At 37.7% G+C, this 17,326-nt stretch overlaps 1 protein-coding gene across 1 annotated transcript in view; it reads left to right on the top strand.

The window, feature by feature from the left end:
* The window catches only part of helz (helicase with zinc finger), a 50,615-nt gene that overhangs the window by 26,218 nt on the left and 7,071 nt on the right, over nucleotides 1-17,326 (top strand). Inside the window, exons 19-29 of the mRNA XM_004539199.6 lie at nucleotides 2,597-2,715; nucleotides 3,617-3,762; nucleotides 5,767-5,914; nucleotides 7,617-7,800; nucleotides 8,910-9,138; nucleotides 10,535-10,814; nucleotides 14,945-14,990; nucleotides 15,451-15,638; nucleotides 15,898-16,099; nucleotides 16,230-16,312; nucleotides 16,471-16,984. Of these exons, the coding sequence (XP_004539256.2) occupies nucleotides 2,597-2,715; nucleotides 3,617-3,762; nucleotides 5,767-5,914; nucleotides 7,617-7,800; nucleotides 8,910-9,138; nucleotides 10,535-10,814; nucleotides 14,945-14,990; nucleotides 15,451-15,638; nucleotides 15,898-16,099; nucleotides 16,230-16,312; nucleotides 16,471-16,984 (2,139 nt within the window). The remainder of the gene's footprint in view (nucleotides 1-2,596; nucleotides 2,716-3,616; nucleotides 3,763-5,766; nucleotides 5,915-7,616; nucleotides 7,801-8,909; nucleotides 9,139-10,534; nucleotides 10,815-14,944; nucleotides 14,991-15,450; nucleotides 15,639-15,897; nucleotides 16,100-16,229; nucleotides 16,313-16,470; nucleotides 16,985-17,326) is intronic.

The raw sequence follows: 17,326 nt of genomic DNA, 5'->3' as shown, positions 1-17,326 counted from the left end.
CAGCATGTTTTTGCCTGGATGCATTACTTTTCTCTACTGTGCAAAGTTCTATATACAGTTAGGCCCATAACTAACTGAAGTTGGATTTGTATTTCTTTTTCTTGCAACTTTCCTTCTGTGATTTAAAATCCACCACCCAAGTGGATTGTAAATCAAACCACTGATGTGCTTGAAGGGCAGACATTCAACAAAAGTATTGCATTAACCATTCAGCAATTACAACTATTATTTATACACATTCCTCAAGTTTCAGATGCAAAGAAACGATGGACAATCTAGCATAATTTTAAATATAGGGGGTATTTTAGTAATTGGTGGCAAAAGCCTTTGCAGTCAATGACTGACTGAAGTTCATGGATGTCAGGAAATGCTGTTTCCCCTTCCTTGAGATCACACTATGCCACAACACATTCAAGTAGATGATCAGAAACTGTCCTTCTGATGGGGGAGTTCCACACAGCTTTCAGAGCTTCGTTACAAAGCTTGTGTTGTAGGTTTAGTTACGCACTCCAAGACCCTTTCACACTTGCACACTTTTCAAATCACTTTTACAGTGTGAAAAGAGCCAAAAAAAAAAAAAGACTAAAAGGGAGAATGTGCGAGACTGGGCGTGTGAGTAGAAGAAATTGTCATTTATTATTGAAGAGTAATCTCTCTACCAAAAAAATTTCTGCAGTTCTGTGCCTCTGATCTCTTTCACCTCTCCTTATTACCCTACTCTCCTTCTTTCCCTTACTACGGTTTTGTGCAAATTCAAAAACTTCAATTATTAGCCCAGAGACTGATGGCTGCAACAAATGAATTTGTGAATAATTTCTCTGAGGCATTTCCAAAGTGCAGTGGTAAGCACCATATAAATTCATTTGTGCTTCTGACCATCTGATGCTCATAAAGACTATCTTTTCTTCCCTCTCACACCGCAACTAATCTCTACTCATCTGCCTGAGAAAATGTTCTCATTTTTGAGTATTATAAGTCAATTGACATGCACATAACTTTATATTTGTTATTCTAACATGTTTGCTCTTTGCATAGCAAAATATTGAGTGTATAATAAGGAAATTATTCATCTTAAGGCCTTTTCGTCCCTTTTTTGGTTTTATAACGGGACAAACAGCCAATGTTTTTTGTCTTATACATGCTTTTAATTTCACATGTTATGGTAATCAGCACTCCATGATAATTAAATTTCCCTCCACTGCTTAATAAACTCTAAGTGCATGTACAGATGATGTTGTAGGACTCGCACGGTCAGTTTATAGCAAATAAGAGGAAAGTTTCGAGGAAAAATGAAAATTTAGCAACACTTTCTAAAGTTGTTTTCACTAACATTTTGCTCTCTGCATAGTGAAACACTGAAACTTTGCTATCATGCATCCAAATTCATATTTTAAATTAATTATTGAAAAGCCAAGCCAGAGACTATTTATGTGTATTGTTTAACGCACAGTTACATGTAGTTATTTAGAATATTTGTAACCTCTGCAACAAGCATTTTTCCCTTTATTAACTGAAAATAAGGGAAACATTACAAGATATAGACTTTATAATTCTGATGGGACATTTCTCAGTTATACTTTGTATAAACCTACTTATTCACATTCTGTGTGCAGTGCATGGACTGTTGTATCAAAATGTTTACCATTTTATCAGGATCACTGCAGGGAACAGTGCCAGCCTATGCTTCAGTGAAGTGCATACAGCGTTAAAGGCGATAACACTGGTTTCAGGCTTTGTAATTGGGGGGGGGGGGGGGAAAAAGCCTGCAAAAAATATTTTGCAGGCTTTTTGCATTTTCAAAGGCTGATACTAAGGATTGAATGTTGCTTCAAATTAAACTGCTCCACCTCTTTTCTTGCCAGGCCCTTTTTCTTTGTTGTTGTTTGTTTACTTTTTTGTCAGTTTTTTTTATTTCCCACTGTCAAATTTCATATCTGCATGTCCTTTTCTGTGGAAATAGTGTAGCTTTAGAGGATGTTTGCTGGTTGTTTTTCAGCCTCTCTTCCTTGCTCCTTGTTCTAGCACTCATTTGCCATGCTGTTTTATCCCTCTCCCCTCATTCTGCCGAACTCTGTTAGAGCTTTTTAAGGCAGGGTTAGACTAAAAGTTCAGTCATTTGTATGTGCACGGAACCCTGCCTTTAAGTTGTATGACTGGTTAAAACAATGGGAGAAAAAAAATATAAAGGACACCAATGAAGAGTGTGTGAGAGAGATTTAAAAAACAAACAAACAAAAAAACTGTTTGGTCGTAGAGCATGAATGTTTGTTGTTTCTGTGTGACAAATTTGTAAGATTTTATTGATGTAAGATTTTTTTAAATTAATAAGTAATGGAGTCAACATTACAAACAACAGAAAACCAAAGATAAACATTTTATTTAAGATCAACATTAGCCTAGAACTGTTGACAGTGTTGACTTGATGTGTGTCCACTTTTCCACTCAACGAGAAAGGTCAATGCTGCAAGTTCTTCACCTTTATGCTCTTATTAGAAAAGTATATCGTAATAAGTGGGAATAAAGAGCAATTTTGAAGCAGTGAAATTGTAATATATGTACAGGTGAATAGATATTTGTGTCTTGTCTGTTTTGATAGGTTTGTTCACTCATATCCTATTGGATGAAGCGGCCCAGGCCATGGAGTGTGAAACCATCATGCCTTTTGCTCTAGCTAGCAAGACAACCCGCATCGTGCTGGCCGGAGACCACATGCAGGTAAACAAAGACAGTAAGAATTCAACTTTGAGCTTGTAGAAGCCTCAAAAGTGGCCCTTTTTAAAGACTAACTGTATCTATACTGCTTTGTGAATTGCTATATAATAACAACAACTACATTATAGTGTCTTGGGGTCTCAAATGCTTGAAGAGGTTTTTCTTTAGCCCAAAGTCAAAACACTTAAGGAGATGGAACAAACTACAGATGGTAGCTGGGACATCAAGGAATAGTAATACCATTTTGCACTTTGCTTATTATTAGGTTCTTATCTGACCTACTTCAGAAAACAAAGGAACAGGCAGCAGCTACTGTGGCTCTGTGGTTTTAGAGACCACTTCAACCACAAAAAACAAAATATAAACTCATGTCAGTCAAGCTTTCTAAGCCAACACAAGGAATTAAAACCTAATTTCCTCGTCTGCTGGTTTTAAGACGGTGCACAGGATTACCGGTAGTGAAGTGGATGAAGATGCAGCATGAGTTGTGCTTAAATTACTTGATCTCTCTATTTCTTGGAGGAAAGAAAAACAGTATTAAGACACAGTGTCCACCAATGCATCCATATGTTTCTTTCCCAGTCACACTCAGCTTTCTTCTGTCGACTTTCCTGTCCTGTATAGATCACTACAGAAAGTTATCATCATCATTAATTTACATTACAATCAAACACTGTATACAATTTCACTGACTGTCAGCAGTAAAATGTCACTTGCCAATAACAAAAGATTTATTTAGATATTTGGTCAACACGGAAAAGCTTTGATGGACTTCATTAAAGAGGAAAAATAATGAAGGGGAAGTGTGAAATATCTTGGGTGTAATTTTATAACTACCATAGCTTTCCTTCACTACTACTACATCTTTTTTTTTTTCCTTTTTGTCCTCTCCTTCAATTTCCAGCTCAGTCCATTTGTGTACAGCGAGTTTGCACGGGAGCGCAACCTGCACGTGTCCCTGCTGGATCGACTGTATGAGCACTACCCCCCTGAATTCCCCTGTCGTATTCTCCTTTGTGAGAACTACCGCTCCCATGAAGCTATCATCAAGTAAGTGCCTGCTTTCCCTCGCTACCTTGTCTTGAGTACTGTCTGAAGAGGCTGAGAGGGATGGGGTCTTAAGCTTTACTGAGTGAATATATGTCAGACACAAGCTGACTTGTGCTGCAATTTCTCAGTTAAACTGACCTGGTGATTTTTGCTAATTACTGAGACATTAAGGCTTTGGCCAGTCGAAAAGTTTGTTCCTCAATCCAAAGGGACCATGTTAGACAGCAGGTGGATAACTAGACAGTTAACTGTGTTGCTGCTCAGGGAACCAACTCACCTGCTAGCTGGCTCAGTGTTAAGCTCTCCACAGCCATGCTGGTGATCTGTCTCCATTGCTGTGTCCTCCTGCTGTGGCTCCATCTTGCAGTAAAAAGGATTTGTCCTTTGCAACTTTAATTACTCTTGGCTGCCATCAAAATGGAAAAATAACTCATTTCTGGAACTCCATAACCAAAATTCTTGCAGTCTTTTCTTGCTGTTGTGTTACTGTAACACCTTAAAAATGAACTGCTACCCCCCATCTCAACACAGGTACACAGTTATTTATTTATTATTGGCTTGCTGCCTGACATCATTACAGAAAAATAAACCTGCTCTGCTACCATTTGCTACCATTGGTAAGTCTGCTGCTTAGTGTTGTATGTTGCCAGAATAGTGCCTCATTCATCTTATTAAGCATAATACAGCATGATATCCATGATATTATAGTTTGAAGGAAAAAAGGAATAACTGTCTAAGCCATGCCCTTTGGCTGTGTCTATACACAGTCACATCACTCCACAGGTGCACAGTGGGGTAGCGTCATTTATCTGAAAGCGATTCAGTAGAAAGAATTCTAGGACCAACTTGTGCCCACATATGTGTATCTGGGTTTCAGACCACTTAGCTCTTTACTTCTTCTTGTTGTACTTGTTTATTATCCCAAAATAGTTTAACTTAAGATTTATGTTAGCTGATCTACTGGTCAGTTTCTGCTCTACAACACAGTCATAACTACTGACAGAGACTGCACCTGCACTTTTTGAGACTCAATTTTGGGCAGCATAGTTACACGTTCCCATGTTCTGGGCCTGGTCCATTTTACCACCCTTTTTCAGTTACAGATCTTTGGTCTAGCACTCTTCATCCATTATGGCTTTCCTTCACTGTTCAAATTGGACCTCATAAACAGCTACATGTGTAGATGATCACATTTACATAAATTTAATCTTGGTTTAACCACGGTTTGCCTGCCAGTGATCCTTCTTTGATCATAGAGAGCTTGGGTTTCCACTGCAGTGGCATCTTTCTATTGGGCTTAACTCTGTTGCTGCTATAAAATCACAAACAGCCTCATGCCAACTTCATGCTCCCTGGATCACTTTAGAAATCAATACTAGTGGCAGACAATTAGAGAGCAAGTACAAAGTTGTCTTCATTGTACATCTTTGAAGCTTAAAGGATCACCTCTCATCAAAATGTTTGTTTAATTTTTATAATAATAATAATAATAATAATAATGGATACTTTATTGATCCCCATGGGGAAATTACTTGTTTTTCTCTGCATTTGACCCATTCACTCAGTGAAGCAGTGGGCAGCCAACTAAGCAGGCGCCCGGGGAGCAGTGTGTAGGGACGGTACCTTGCTCAGGGGTACCTCAGGGTACTTATACTTTAAGTTGTCACTAGTACTGGTAGTATACACATTGTACCCATGAACATGCATACTCTGTACATAAGGCAAGTTTGTATTGTCATTGGGCACAGTAGAGTTTCAATACTGCTCCATTTTGATCCAAACACGTTTTGACGATCATGACAAAAGTGAACAAATACCCATCCTTATAATAAAGCTTAATTTCAAGGAATGCATGAATCATATATGCGGGACATGTGGTTCACGTTAATATCAGTTTTTGTGAACATATATTTGAAAAATTAAAAACAATTACCAAGATCAAGCAATTGTCCTCCAAATTCATGTCACTCTTTTATTTTTCCTTTTCTTCTTCCCTTCGTAAAGCTACACTTCAGAATTGTTTTATGATGGGAAGCTAATGGCAAGTGGGAAGCAGCCCTCCCATAAGGACTTCTACCCTCTGACCTTCTTCACAGCAAGAGGAGAAGATGTCCAGGAGAAGAATAGCACTGCCTACTACAACAATGCTGAGGTATGGCCGGGGCACTTGTACATCTAAAGCCTTCAAGAAATATTTTTGGTCTTATTAACATCTTATGGAAATAATGTGGTTCAGTTTAAATAATTCAAGGTGTTAAATAAGTTGCATAATGACCCCCTCTGGACTGGTACTAAATGCAACCCAAAGCATATTTAAACCAGTTTCCTGTGTTTTATGTGTATAATTATACTCGCTGTGTATTGGCCTCTATGCACTTCTAAAACATATAAACTGCTACTCACTATGGCCCCTGAACTCCACCTATTTAAACTCAGAGTGCCGTAACTGAGCTTTGTGCAAAAGCATGTTTACAAAAAAGGATGCTTTGTAAAAACTCTAAGATTCAGAGATAAAAAAAAAATTAGTTAAAATAAAAGATCAAGAAATGGTTTCTTACCAGTATAGTTGCCAACTTCACACATTAGCTGGTTAGAGTAATATAATACAATACAAAAATAACTAAAAGTCGAGTAATCTTTGGCAGTAAAAAATGCACTTTAGCCTAGTGTCTGATTTTTACAGAGACATAATTATGCATGATTGTTAGATGTGGACCTATACACTCAACATTCTGTATTTGAATTACATAGAAATTAAAGTTGTTACCAGTCTTTGCCTTGGCAAATCATTGTAATTTGTCACGCACATTGCCTTTTATTCCTGAGATGAAACCCATAAACTCAAATGTGATACCAACTTAGACCTACATTAAAACACATGAAGCATAAATTACTGAGTCCGAATTTTGGATGGGTTCTTATTTAGGTTTTCAGTGGACCCTAAGCCTTTATTGTCATGCTCCAAGCAATTAAAGCAATGATCGTTCTTGTTCTCAATGCCACATTAATTACCTCCTGTTTGTTTGATATAGTACCCATGGTGAAATAGTATACATTGAGTAAAACACGCTCATACATCTTATGTCTGTTGTGCAAGAGTCTGTTCAAAGCCTCTACCCTTAGGGCTAAGCTCAGTGAAAATTGAAAAAGCAACCACTTCAACTTTAATAACAGAATTCTTAATTCTAAAATTGTAACTTGAAAATTATTTCCATCAAAGTTTGCCAGTTGTAGGAATTTTTAAACTTAAAGATGTGGCAATATCTATCCAATAGTTTATTTTTTTTAAACAACATTTTTAAATACACATTTCATGGGGTCTTCAAAATGCTGCAGACACAGCAAACTGTCACAGTTATGGTTTTATCGTGAATGTTTGGTTTCTTTTCTGTTGCTTTGGAGTCTCATTTCCTTAAAATTTAAGTTTGGATTGTATATAACTGAATCACAGTTTTACCAAGAAGGCACACCTCAGCCATGGTAGTTGGGCTAACTTAAAAAAGGAGATTTTTAAGCATTTCATTAGGCATGAGTCCAGATCAGTATTGTCAGGTAGCATCACCTTAGAGTGGTTGTAGAAAAGATCAGTCGTGAAGGTGTTGGAGAATATAGCTCAGTCCAGTTATTTAACATTTTACTTTTTATTATTTATTTATTTGTCAGGACTGATGCTTCATGTTAAAATTGTATTTTTAAATGAATATTAATTGTTTTGCAAGCCTGTGTTTAGTTTTTACAGTTACAGCTATGTTATAACACTTATGTATGTTTATTTTGTAAGTGGGATACATTTTTATTTAAAAAGTTGTTTAAAGAAGACCCTAAATCCAAATGTCTTGATTGTCTCTCCAAAGGTATTTGAGATCGTGGAACGGGTGGAGGAGTTGCGCAAAAAGTGGCCAGTGGCCTGGGGGAAGCTGGATGAAGGCAGCATTGGGGTGGTGTCACCATATGCTGACCAGGTGTTCCGCATTCGTGCTGAGCTACGGAAGAAGAGAATGCCTGAGGTCAGCGTGGAAAGAGTGCTCAATGTCCAAGGTGAGGAACAAATATTTACTAGCACATCCTGTGCTTTGTGTGTCATGCGTTAAGGTGATACATCTCTATGAGTAAAAAGAAAATATCTTAAATTAATGAGCTGATATTTTACGATGGCTTTGGTAGTATTCTATGTTAGCAAGTGTTAAAACATCATCGTAATTAAAGATATCTATGGTAAGGCATTCGAAAAGACAAACAATATAAACAAGTTCAGAGCATAAATCCCTAAGCAGAAATGCTTGATTCTGTGAAGGTTGTCTCCTATTTTTCTCTTTGAAATGTTGCTTAAAATGAAGGAGACAAACTAAACAAATGCCTTCAATCTTGGGTGTAGCTCGAATGTATTCATATTGTGTCTCACATTATGAAATCAAGAAGATTTCATAATATGATTTGTACAATAAGTCTTTTTTTCCCCAAGTCTCTTTTCTGTGTCGGTCTCACGCAGCTTTCATTTGTATCACATTCAGCTGCTTTCCACAGGTCATTAGCTCCCTCATTAATCATACATGAAACACATGGACACGGAAAAAAACTCGAGTTAGTGGTTAGTAGTTGAATTTAACAGATTTACGTAATGTTTTTCAATAGTTTCTTTCAACAGGCAATACAGGTATACTTATTAATAAACATTTATAAACACGGCAATTACCATTCATTCAGGTTCCAGTAATATAATAAATGTCACATAAGCTACTGGAGAAATTTATTCGGCCACAACTTTAGTTGATTGTTGATAGTTGGTTGTCTTCGGCAAGGTCTTGTAAGCTATGAAGTTTTGCCTTTTTTCTCCTTTTCTGTGTTTTGTTGGGGTTTTTTGTTTTGTTTTTTGATAGTGAAAGAGAAAAGTTAAATTGAAATGGAGAATAGCAAGTTCCTAAAATCTTCTTCTAATAATTATTTTGATTTCAAATGGGTTACTTTTTTTGTTTGTAATATTTTCTGTTGTCATACTGTTATGTCTTGCTAACATATCTTTTTAAATAAATCTTTTTAGAATTTTCCAAAGATCTCTGTTCTTAAGATTTCTGAGTTTAGCATTTTTTTTTTTTTTTTTTTTTTTTTAAGAGGGCTTAAAAATGTTTTATTTAAAAAAATATTTGCAGGCAAACAGTTCCGGGTGCTGTTCCTTAGTACGGTGCGTACACGGCATACCTGCAAGCACAAGCAAACGGCCATCAAGCGCAAAGAGCAGCTGGTTGAGGACTCAACAGAGGACCTTGACTATGGTTTCCTGTCCAACTACAAGCTGTTGAATACAGCCATCACCAGAGCCCAGTCCTTGGTTGCAGTTGTGGGAGATCCCATCGCGCTATGTTCTGTTGGGCGTTGCAGGTAAATATAGCCTAATTAATATTTTCATATTGTTGGTTACTAATAATTTTGTCTGTATACACCAGCACAGTGCATTTTAAATCAGACTGCCAAGGTTTGATTGAAATGCAAAGTTTCAGGTTTAATTAAAACTACTATATTAATGGTTTAGGAGTTGATCATTTGGTAGATAGTTTGATAGTCAGATAAATTAAGTGCATAAAAGTTGTTAAGTGTCGAGTTTGTTCACGTTTGAATATCTGCTTATTTTTCACCACAGAGAGAGCAATGGCGTACTCTGATAAACCATAATTGGGTCACTACTAGCTGCCAGATCCTCTCTGTACGATTTGAATCTTTTTAACCCACCTCCGCAGCTGTCTCCATAGCAGCTGTAGTTTGTCTTTGCTTATGTTTTGTTTATGCTATTATGCAAACAAAATGTCTAAGTCAGTGTAGTAGCCAGCCAAGCTGTTATTCAGTATTTATATATTTTTATTAACTGAACAGGTTAAATGATTGCCTCTACCTGCAAGGTGTTGTAGTTTTAAAAATATTTTCTGATTGCCACTCAGTTCACAAACGGCAACAAAAACTCTGCACTTCTTTCTTCCTAATGAGAGCTGAAAAAATACAGTCTGCACAGTTGGCAGAATAAGTACCATTTTCCTTTTCTATTTTTTCTTTTAAAGGGTTACTTACTCATCATTTAATCAGATTAGGACACAATCGATAGCCTGCCCAACATTTCCCTCATAGCAGTTCCCATTTTATCCTAATGTTGACACCTACTTGACTGCTAATGATACAGCTACTCCTACAGCACAAAAGTTTGTTTTTGAAATGTAAATGTCTTATATCGCCACATTCTTTTGACTGCACATTTCAGGACAGAAGAGAACTAAAGTCAGATGACAAATTAAAGGAGAAAACGGCTCAAAATGCTTTTAGTAGGTTTTTAGGGGGTTTACAATGACTCTTAACATTAAGTGAGAAGTTGCCTCAAGCTGTGCCAGCAAAATGCCAATGACAGTATAACAGCGCCACCAGGTTCCTCACAGTTCAAGGGTTTAGGGTTTTTCTATTAGTTTGTTAGCCATCTTTTATAGACAGCTGTTGTTTGTTTTAATCATACCAATGGAAAGCATTGTGTTCTAAATAAAGTACACAATGCTTTAGAAAGATTTTTCCTTTTCCTCGTTTTCCTTCTTCCCTCTAGTTTTTCTGCACTGTGCACATGCCTCTTTGCTATAAATAGTTGTGATATTTTATGTTTATCCCCCAAGTCATTTGTAACACTGGCAGGCAAAAAAATTCAAATGATAATCCATTAAACACTCAATTCAAATAAGAAACAATACCAGAGACTAGAAGAAAATCTTCAACATTTTTTGTTTTTGTTTTTGCCCACTTCCAGAAAATTCTGGGAGCACTTTATTTCCATTTGCCATGAAAACTCGAGCCTACATGGCATCACCTTCGAGCAGATTAAGGCTCAGCTGGAGGCCCTGGAGCTCAAAAAGACCTATGTCCTCAACCCATTGGCTCCAGAGTTCATCCCTCGTGCCCTTAGGCCCATGCAAGGACACCATTCGTCTTCACAGGCCCTCCATCCCCACCATCATCCACATTCTCAGCATGCACAGCCAGCCTCCAACAAGCAGGGCCCCCAGCAGCAGCAACAGTCACCTCCTAAGGTAAGGTGTTTTTCAGTGTGGAGGGCAAAATGGAAAGAAAAAATACTGCATTTCTATTTTTTTCATAAGTAGTTTGAATAATAATGATAATGCTGATGGTTGTTATAAACAGAGCTGAAATGGTAACACTTTAGGAAAATGCAGACACCTATCAAATTTCACCAATGTGTCATGTCAATTAAATAAGTTCATAATTTAGTTACTTTATCAATAAAGAAATAGTCAGAATTCACATTAACTAAACCTGTGGTAGTCTGTGAAGTTTCCTGAAGATGTTTCTGCTGTCATCCTCTCATTGGATGAGAGGTGAGATATAAAACTTTTGTGCTGCAGCTGCTGATTGTCATAGTAACACAACCCGCTTCCCTGCTTGGAAGTGATTTTGAACTCAACCATTGGAAACACAGTGACCATTTGACATGGTAAACAGAGCAAAGTCTAAGAGGACTGAATTTGAGCTGAGAAGCATAATTTGTTTGTTTGGGTTTTTTTGTTTGTTTTTTTTCCTTGCTTGTGGAAAATTGACATCCATCACTGTCTGCATATTGCTGTGTATTCCCATTGTCATATTTATGGCTCTCTACCTTTAACATAAGTAGGCTTCAAGATGATTTAAAAAAAAAAATGCAATAAAGACAGTTACATATGTCTGTGAAGGTTCTCAGTCATCCAGGTCATCGTAGTCATTGACTGAGAACCTTCACAGACATATTGCCATACATTTTGGGAGGAACACCCTTCAACTGGTGCGGGAGTATGAAAGGGAATCAAGGAAACTAGCGGATTATAGGAACCATCTCCGTTTCAACCTAAGATGTAGACAAAGCAGAGTTGTTACAGAGCAGACTTGATTCTACAGAGAGCACAAAATCACCTTTTAAGTGAAAGGATAAGACAGGTCCATTTCACCATAGATGCCCTCCAGATCAAGATCAGCCAGACCCTGCAGGAACTGGAAACCCTTCTACCCTCTCCAATCTTAGAAGAGGTTTACAAGTTTGTGGACAAGGCTCAGCGGGCCCAACACTCTAAAGGAAAAGAAAGACAACGCAGGAAATTTCACACCTTGCTTTCAAAAATACACACTCCTCATCCCGAACCTACACAACCCAGAGAAGAAAACACACCTGATGCCAGTCAGGAGAAATGGGTTAAGAACTTTTCAGACAGGATTCTCACTGAACCTGAAAAGAGAGTATTAGCCAAAGGACTCAATTTTGCCATTTCTCCACAACAGTTGCCCATAGTGGACCTCATCACAGCCACAGAATCTGCCATACGGATTAATAAATTATCACAGACAGAAGCAGAGCAAATCAGGATGAAAGTCTCAGCCACGCTCTCCAGTGCCAAAGTCCCTCCATCCAACCTCACAATACAGGAAAAGAAGGCCGTCGCTTCCCTGAGCAAAGACCACAACATCACTGTTTTACCAGCTGATAAGGGAAGATGCACCGTGGTCCTAAACACTACAGATTACCATACAAAGATCACTACTCTCCTCAGTGACAACAATACCTACGAAGCCCTAAAGCGAGACCCCACAAGCAGCTACCCTTTGACAAAGACAGTTAAACACTCATACAAAATTAAATACAAAATTACAAAAAAAAAAATTGGCTCAGTTGGATTTTTCTTCCACTGACTATTTTTTAACCTAATATGCATGCAGAAATAATTATTATTTTGTCACATTTATTTATTTATATTTTTTATATTATGTTATTTGTTGTCATATTAATAATACACTGTATAGTGATATTTGAAAGCTAATTGTTTATACTATATATGTGTTATTGTTTGTCTCGGAGGGCCTAGGGTGTTGACAGGTTTTTAGGACCCATTTGCGTAAGAAGAATCTTAAATGGTGTAGAATTTTTTTTTTTAATGCTAATCCAATATTCATGTTAGGTAAGAACACACTGGTTTATCAAAATAGAAAGCAAATTATCAGAAATAAATTGAGTGCTACCTACTTTTATAGAATAAAACTTATAAAAGCTTTCCATATGTGGATGCAAATCAAATATCTGAACAGATGACTCAGTTTAATTTTCACCACAGGAAATAATTTTATGACCAGTCCTTTTATTCCAAACAGAATATTAGCATAACCTGTTTGGCAGAAGATCTGTTAATTGTTTAGGTCAGGATGAAATGTCTGCCTCGCCTCTGTGTCTGCACTGAGGTAAAGGTTAACGAAATCACCACTGCTGACAACCTGCTGCCATCACCCACTGGGCCTAATGAGCTGGAGCTCCGCAGTAGCAGCCAGCTTTACAGACTCGCACACTTCTATTTGCACAGTCATACTTACAACTATGCTAAATATGCAGATAAACATTTGCAATTACACCATTATGCAGAATGTGCTAAATATTCTATATGTATTTATGCACAGTTTGAGTTTCATTAAAAGGTCAAATCTTTTTTTCTGGTGTCTTTGTACACAGTGTAGACGCTACACATATCGTTCTAATTTATTTCATAATTGACAGTATGCCCTGCAGTGGATTCTGATGTTGGCTTGTATTCGACTGCTTCAGTGCATCATTTTAACATCCGTTGCTGATGATCAGTATTTTTCTAAAACTTAACCTCCTGACTGTTGTAGTGTTGTTAGGATTCAAGTCTGAAAGCTACAGAGCACATTTCCACAGTTTGATTATTGTGTGGGGGAAAAAAATCCACTCTTGGTTGATGTTTATCAGCATGCATCAATGAACACAGAAAACTGTAAAGTACATTGTGGTTAAAATCATTTAAAACTGAAGCATTGTTGGGCATCCATTTTGCCAGAGACATACTGTATGCTTCACTGAACTTCAGATTGCTGTTTTCTGATGCAGATGGTGTTTTTCTGCAAGTGTGCAAGACTGATAGTTGTGCTCAAATTTGCCCCATGTTAATTCCCTTACTAAAAATATGTTTATGTCGGACATTTCTTGGAAAATTCCTCCTTTTCAGTCTTTCTTGCATGCCCCGCCGGTATACCTAGGATTTCACAGTACAGCACACTGCCCCTGTACTGACAGATGGATTGTGCTATTGTCACTAATGAAGCTTTAAGCTAACAAACTTTTTGTTTACCTTTTGTCAGAACTAAGAGAACATTAGGTTACATGATCTAATTTCAGTCTTCTGGATGAAGCCAGTAAATGTTCATCAGTGGTCCCTTTTCATTCTCAGCAGACTCCTGCAATCTGGGAAAATTATTGTACAAGATATCATGTTTAACACCTAGTTCCAGAGAACATTTTGCAGCAGTGAATCTGTGATTGGATCAAATAACTGCCCTGCTAGACTATAGGCACCAGTTTCAATCCAGTGTCTGGCATTGCTCAGTTGATGTTGCACAATGAAACCGTGACAGGGGAAGCTGCTTTGCTATCACATGTCAGACTCTAGTCTGTTTTAAGAAAGGGATCCTGCTTACGCTATACAGAATTTTCACATTTGCTGTGCTGTTGTAATATGACTCAGTTCTGCCAAGTCTGCATTTTACATTCCATTGCCGCGTTAAACCATTTGAGTGGAATAAATATATTAGATATCTCTCCTGTAGTTTATTATGGTTTGGTTTAGCTGCTTCTCTGCGCAAGCTGGCAGCCTAGCTACAACACAAGTGTGGACATATTTTAGAGATCCATAAATACCCATAAACATTGGCTTTGCTGTGGTTAACACAGCAAGACTGAATGAAAAAGGCTTTGGCAGACTGTGTGTGCGCTAAACTCCATATTTCAGTTGGCACTTTTGCTCTTTTCACAATGTTATTTCAGCGTAGCTTCTGTAATGTTCTGAATTATACATTTATTTTTATTATAACTGTCAAAATTGCTTGTGCTTCGCTTTAGTGTTTTCCTTGTATTATGATGACTAGTCATTTCCCTTGTATATCATGTCTATCTAAGACCATCATAGCAAATCACACTGAATTGCTGTTAGCATCTTCCTCCTTTAAGTAAGCTAACCCACAGTCATCTACTATTTCTGTTGCATTACTGATTACATTAATAGCAATAATAATTCTCATTCTCCATTCTGTTTGTTTTCTACCAATGTGATGTGAGAATAATTTTCTTTTGGCACATTCAGACTCTTAACCTTTGTTACTGATTGTCTTGCAGGGTAAACATGCAAACCACACAGAGCATCTCCCACCTGAAGGATATGGTGAGTATAGCCTTTCTGCTCTTGATTTTCTAAATATTATCTTACCAGAACAGCAAGGAAACAGAAAGACAATAACACAAAACTAACTGTGTCAGTTGTGGTTAGTGAAGGGACAAAGGACCGCAAAAGAAAAAAGGCTGGCACAAGTTTAAGTATAACAATGCTTGTTATTTGCCTACTAAATAACAATATAAATGTGAATTGTAAACCCATATTTGACAGCTTTCTAAATCATTTTTTCTGTTATAGTGACAGGTGATATAATAAACTTGTTAAGCACTGTCTTTGTTTAAGCCTAAATAGCTATAATTTAGAACCAGAATCTAGAAAATGAATATTATTTAAGAAATGCTCCCACAGATTTACTTAATATTATTATTATTACTACAGATTTACTTTTGAATCTGACAACAATAATGTCATAAGAGTAAAGTAATTTACCAATTTTACTTCTTTGCAGTCCAACCAAACCCAGCAGTGTTGATGGGGAACCCTATTCGGGCATTCACACCACCTTTGGGTGGCACACCAGCTGGTATGGGCAAGTCACCTAGTCCTGTGCAGAGGATAGATCCGCATACAGGTGCCAGTATCCTCTACGTTCCAGCTGTATATGGTGGAAACATGGTCATGCCCATGCCCCTGCATGTAAGTTCACTGGTGTGGTGTGTGTGTGTAATATTGTATTTTAAAAAGGAACCTATAAAACTGTTTGCTTCTTTTAGAAAAGTGTCAAAAAAACGCACTGCAGATATCTGTAAATGTATGTCCTTACTATTTCAAATAAGTTGATCAGTTATTATGATCACAATGATAGTATTAAAAATAACAATAGCTCCCCTGCCTGATTTCTGTGTACCACAGGAAAACATTTTATTGAAATGTATTTTTTTTTCTTCTCCCTAAGTTGCCCTGGCCAGGTTACCAGAATCGCTTTGCTGTGGACCCTCGCATCATGGGTCATCCAGCAGCCATGGCTTACAACTTTAATCTGCTGCAGCCACCAAATAGAGGCTCCCCCATTCCTTATAGTGGGGTAGCACACCCCTCTCCTCTAGGACTAGCCCAGCCGAGCCCAGACAAAGAGCCTTCTGACCCCATCAGAAATGGTTTGCCTTGACTTTCTATTTCTAAATCAAGAGATCAGTTAAAAACTCTAATCCAATTTTATGCCTTCATCTAGCAATGTGGAAATGGCAGTGTAAGTCTTTTTAATTTGTTTTGTTTTTGACGTCTTAGGTAAATTAGAAGGATGTTCAAAGTCAGAGCAGAATCATCTTCAGACACCAGAAAGAAAAAACACAGACATGAAGGAAAAACAGGCAAGTTGTTGACATTTAAATGTTTCTTTTTTGGGTTAAAAGTAATTTGTCCGTTTTATTTGTACCCAAACCCAAAACATATTTTGCAAAAGCAGTGATAAATTCCTTGTACAACTTATGGTGTTTTTATACCAGTGTTTATCCTTTTTTTTGTCTAGGGAGATTTAGACTCAGGCCAAAGTCGAAGTCTGGATTCACAGACAGAAAGCCTAGTTGGATTTCCCAATCCTCTGCTCCACCGAAAAGACCCCTCAGCTGCCCAAAGACCTCTTAATTTCCAACTTGCGCCACCTAGTACACCCTTTCCTTCAAATCCAATCAGTGGAAGAACCTTCCCCCAGCAGTATTCAGTCACTAGGCTTCCTTATCGGGTTAGCCAGCCTCAACACCCAGGGATGGCCCAGCAAAATCAGCAGCAGCAACAGCAGCTCAGTCCTGCCTACACTGGTGGAAGCCATAATGCGTCTTTTTTCAGTGGCCCTATACCAACTCACAGACCTGTCCAGTCCCCGACTTTGAATGGGCCAGACTCTGGAGGAGTAGAGGAGATGAGTAGCTCTGTTAGGACTCCAATGGGCCACCCAGGAGGCCACCACTCAGGCCTGTCACAGCATAACAGGGTCAGCAGCTTTGGGGATGAGGGACAGGATGGAAACCCAGGAGATGGTTTGGGTGAGTAAACACTATATTTACTAGTAATTTAATTTTAGTTAGCTAATGAATTGTGTTACAAAGGAGGGAGCTGAATCTGATGATGATGGAAAATTAGCATCTTATTATTTCTACTTAGAATTTTCATTTAATTTGAGTCTGAGGGATTTAATTCATCTCTTTATTTTCATATAGACATTTTTTCAAGAGATTCTGAACTTGGTAGTCATGTATTCAGAGATTGTTCTGCTTATGCAGATGTTGAAGTTTGTATAGTATCCTGCTCAGGATTGAAAGGTGCTTGCACGTTCAATCAGACTGGTTCTGTTCTCCTCAAAGAAAACTTTCTCTGAACTTTTAAAG

Source organism: Maylandia zebra, linkage group LG6 (assembly GCF_041146795.1).
Source record: "Maylandia zebra isolate NMK-2024a linkage group LG6, Mzebra_GT3a, whole genome shotgun sequence".
In the NCBI taxonomy this organism is placed as follows: Eukaryota; Metazoa; Chordata; class Actinopteri; order Cichliformes; family Cichlidae; genus Maylandia; species Maylandia zebra.
The sequence above is the reverse complement of the archived record's forward strand: the minus strand, read 5'-3'. Positions and strand labels throughout refer to the sequence as shown.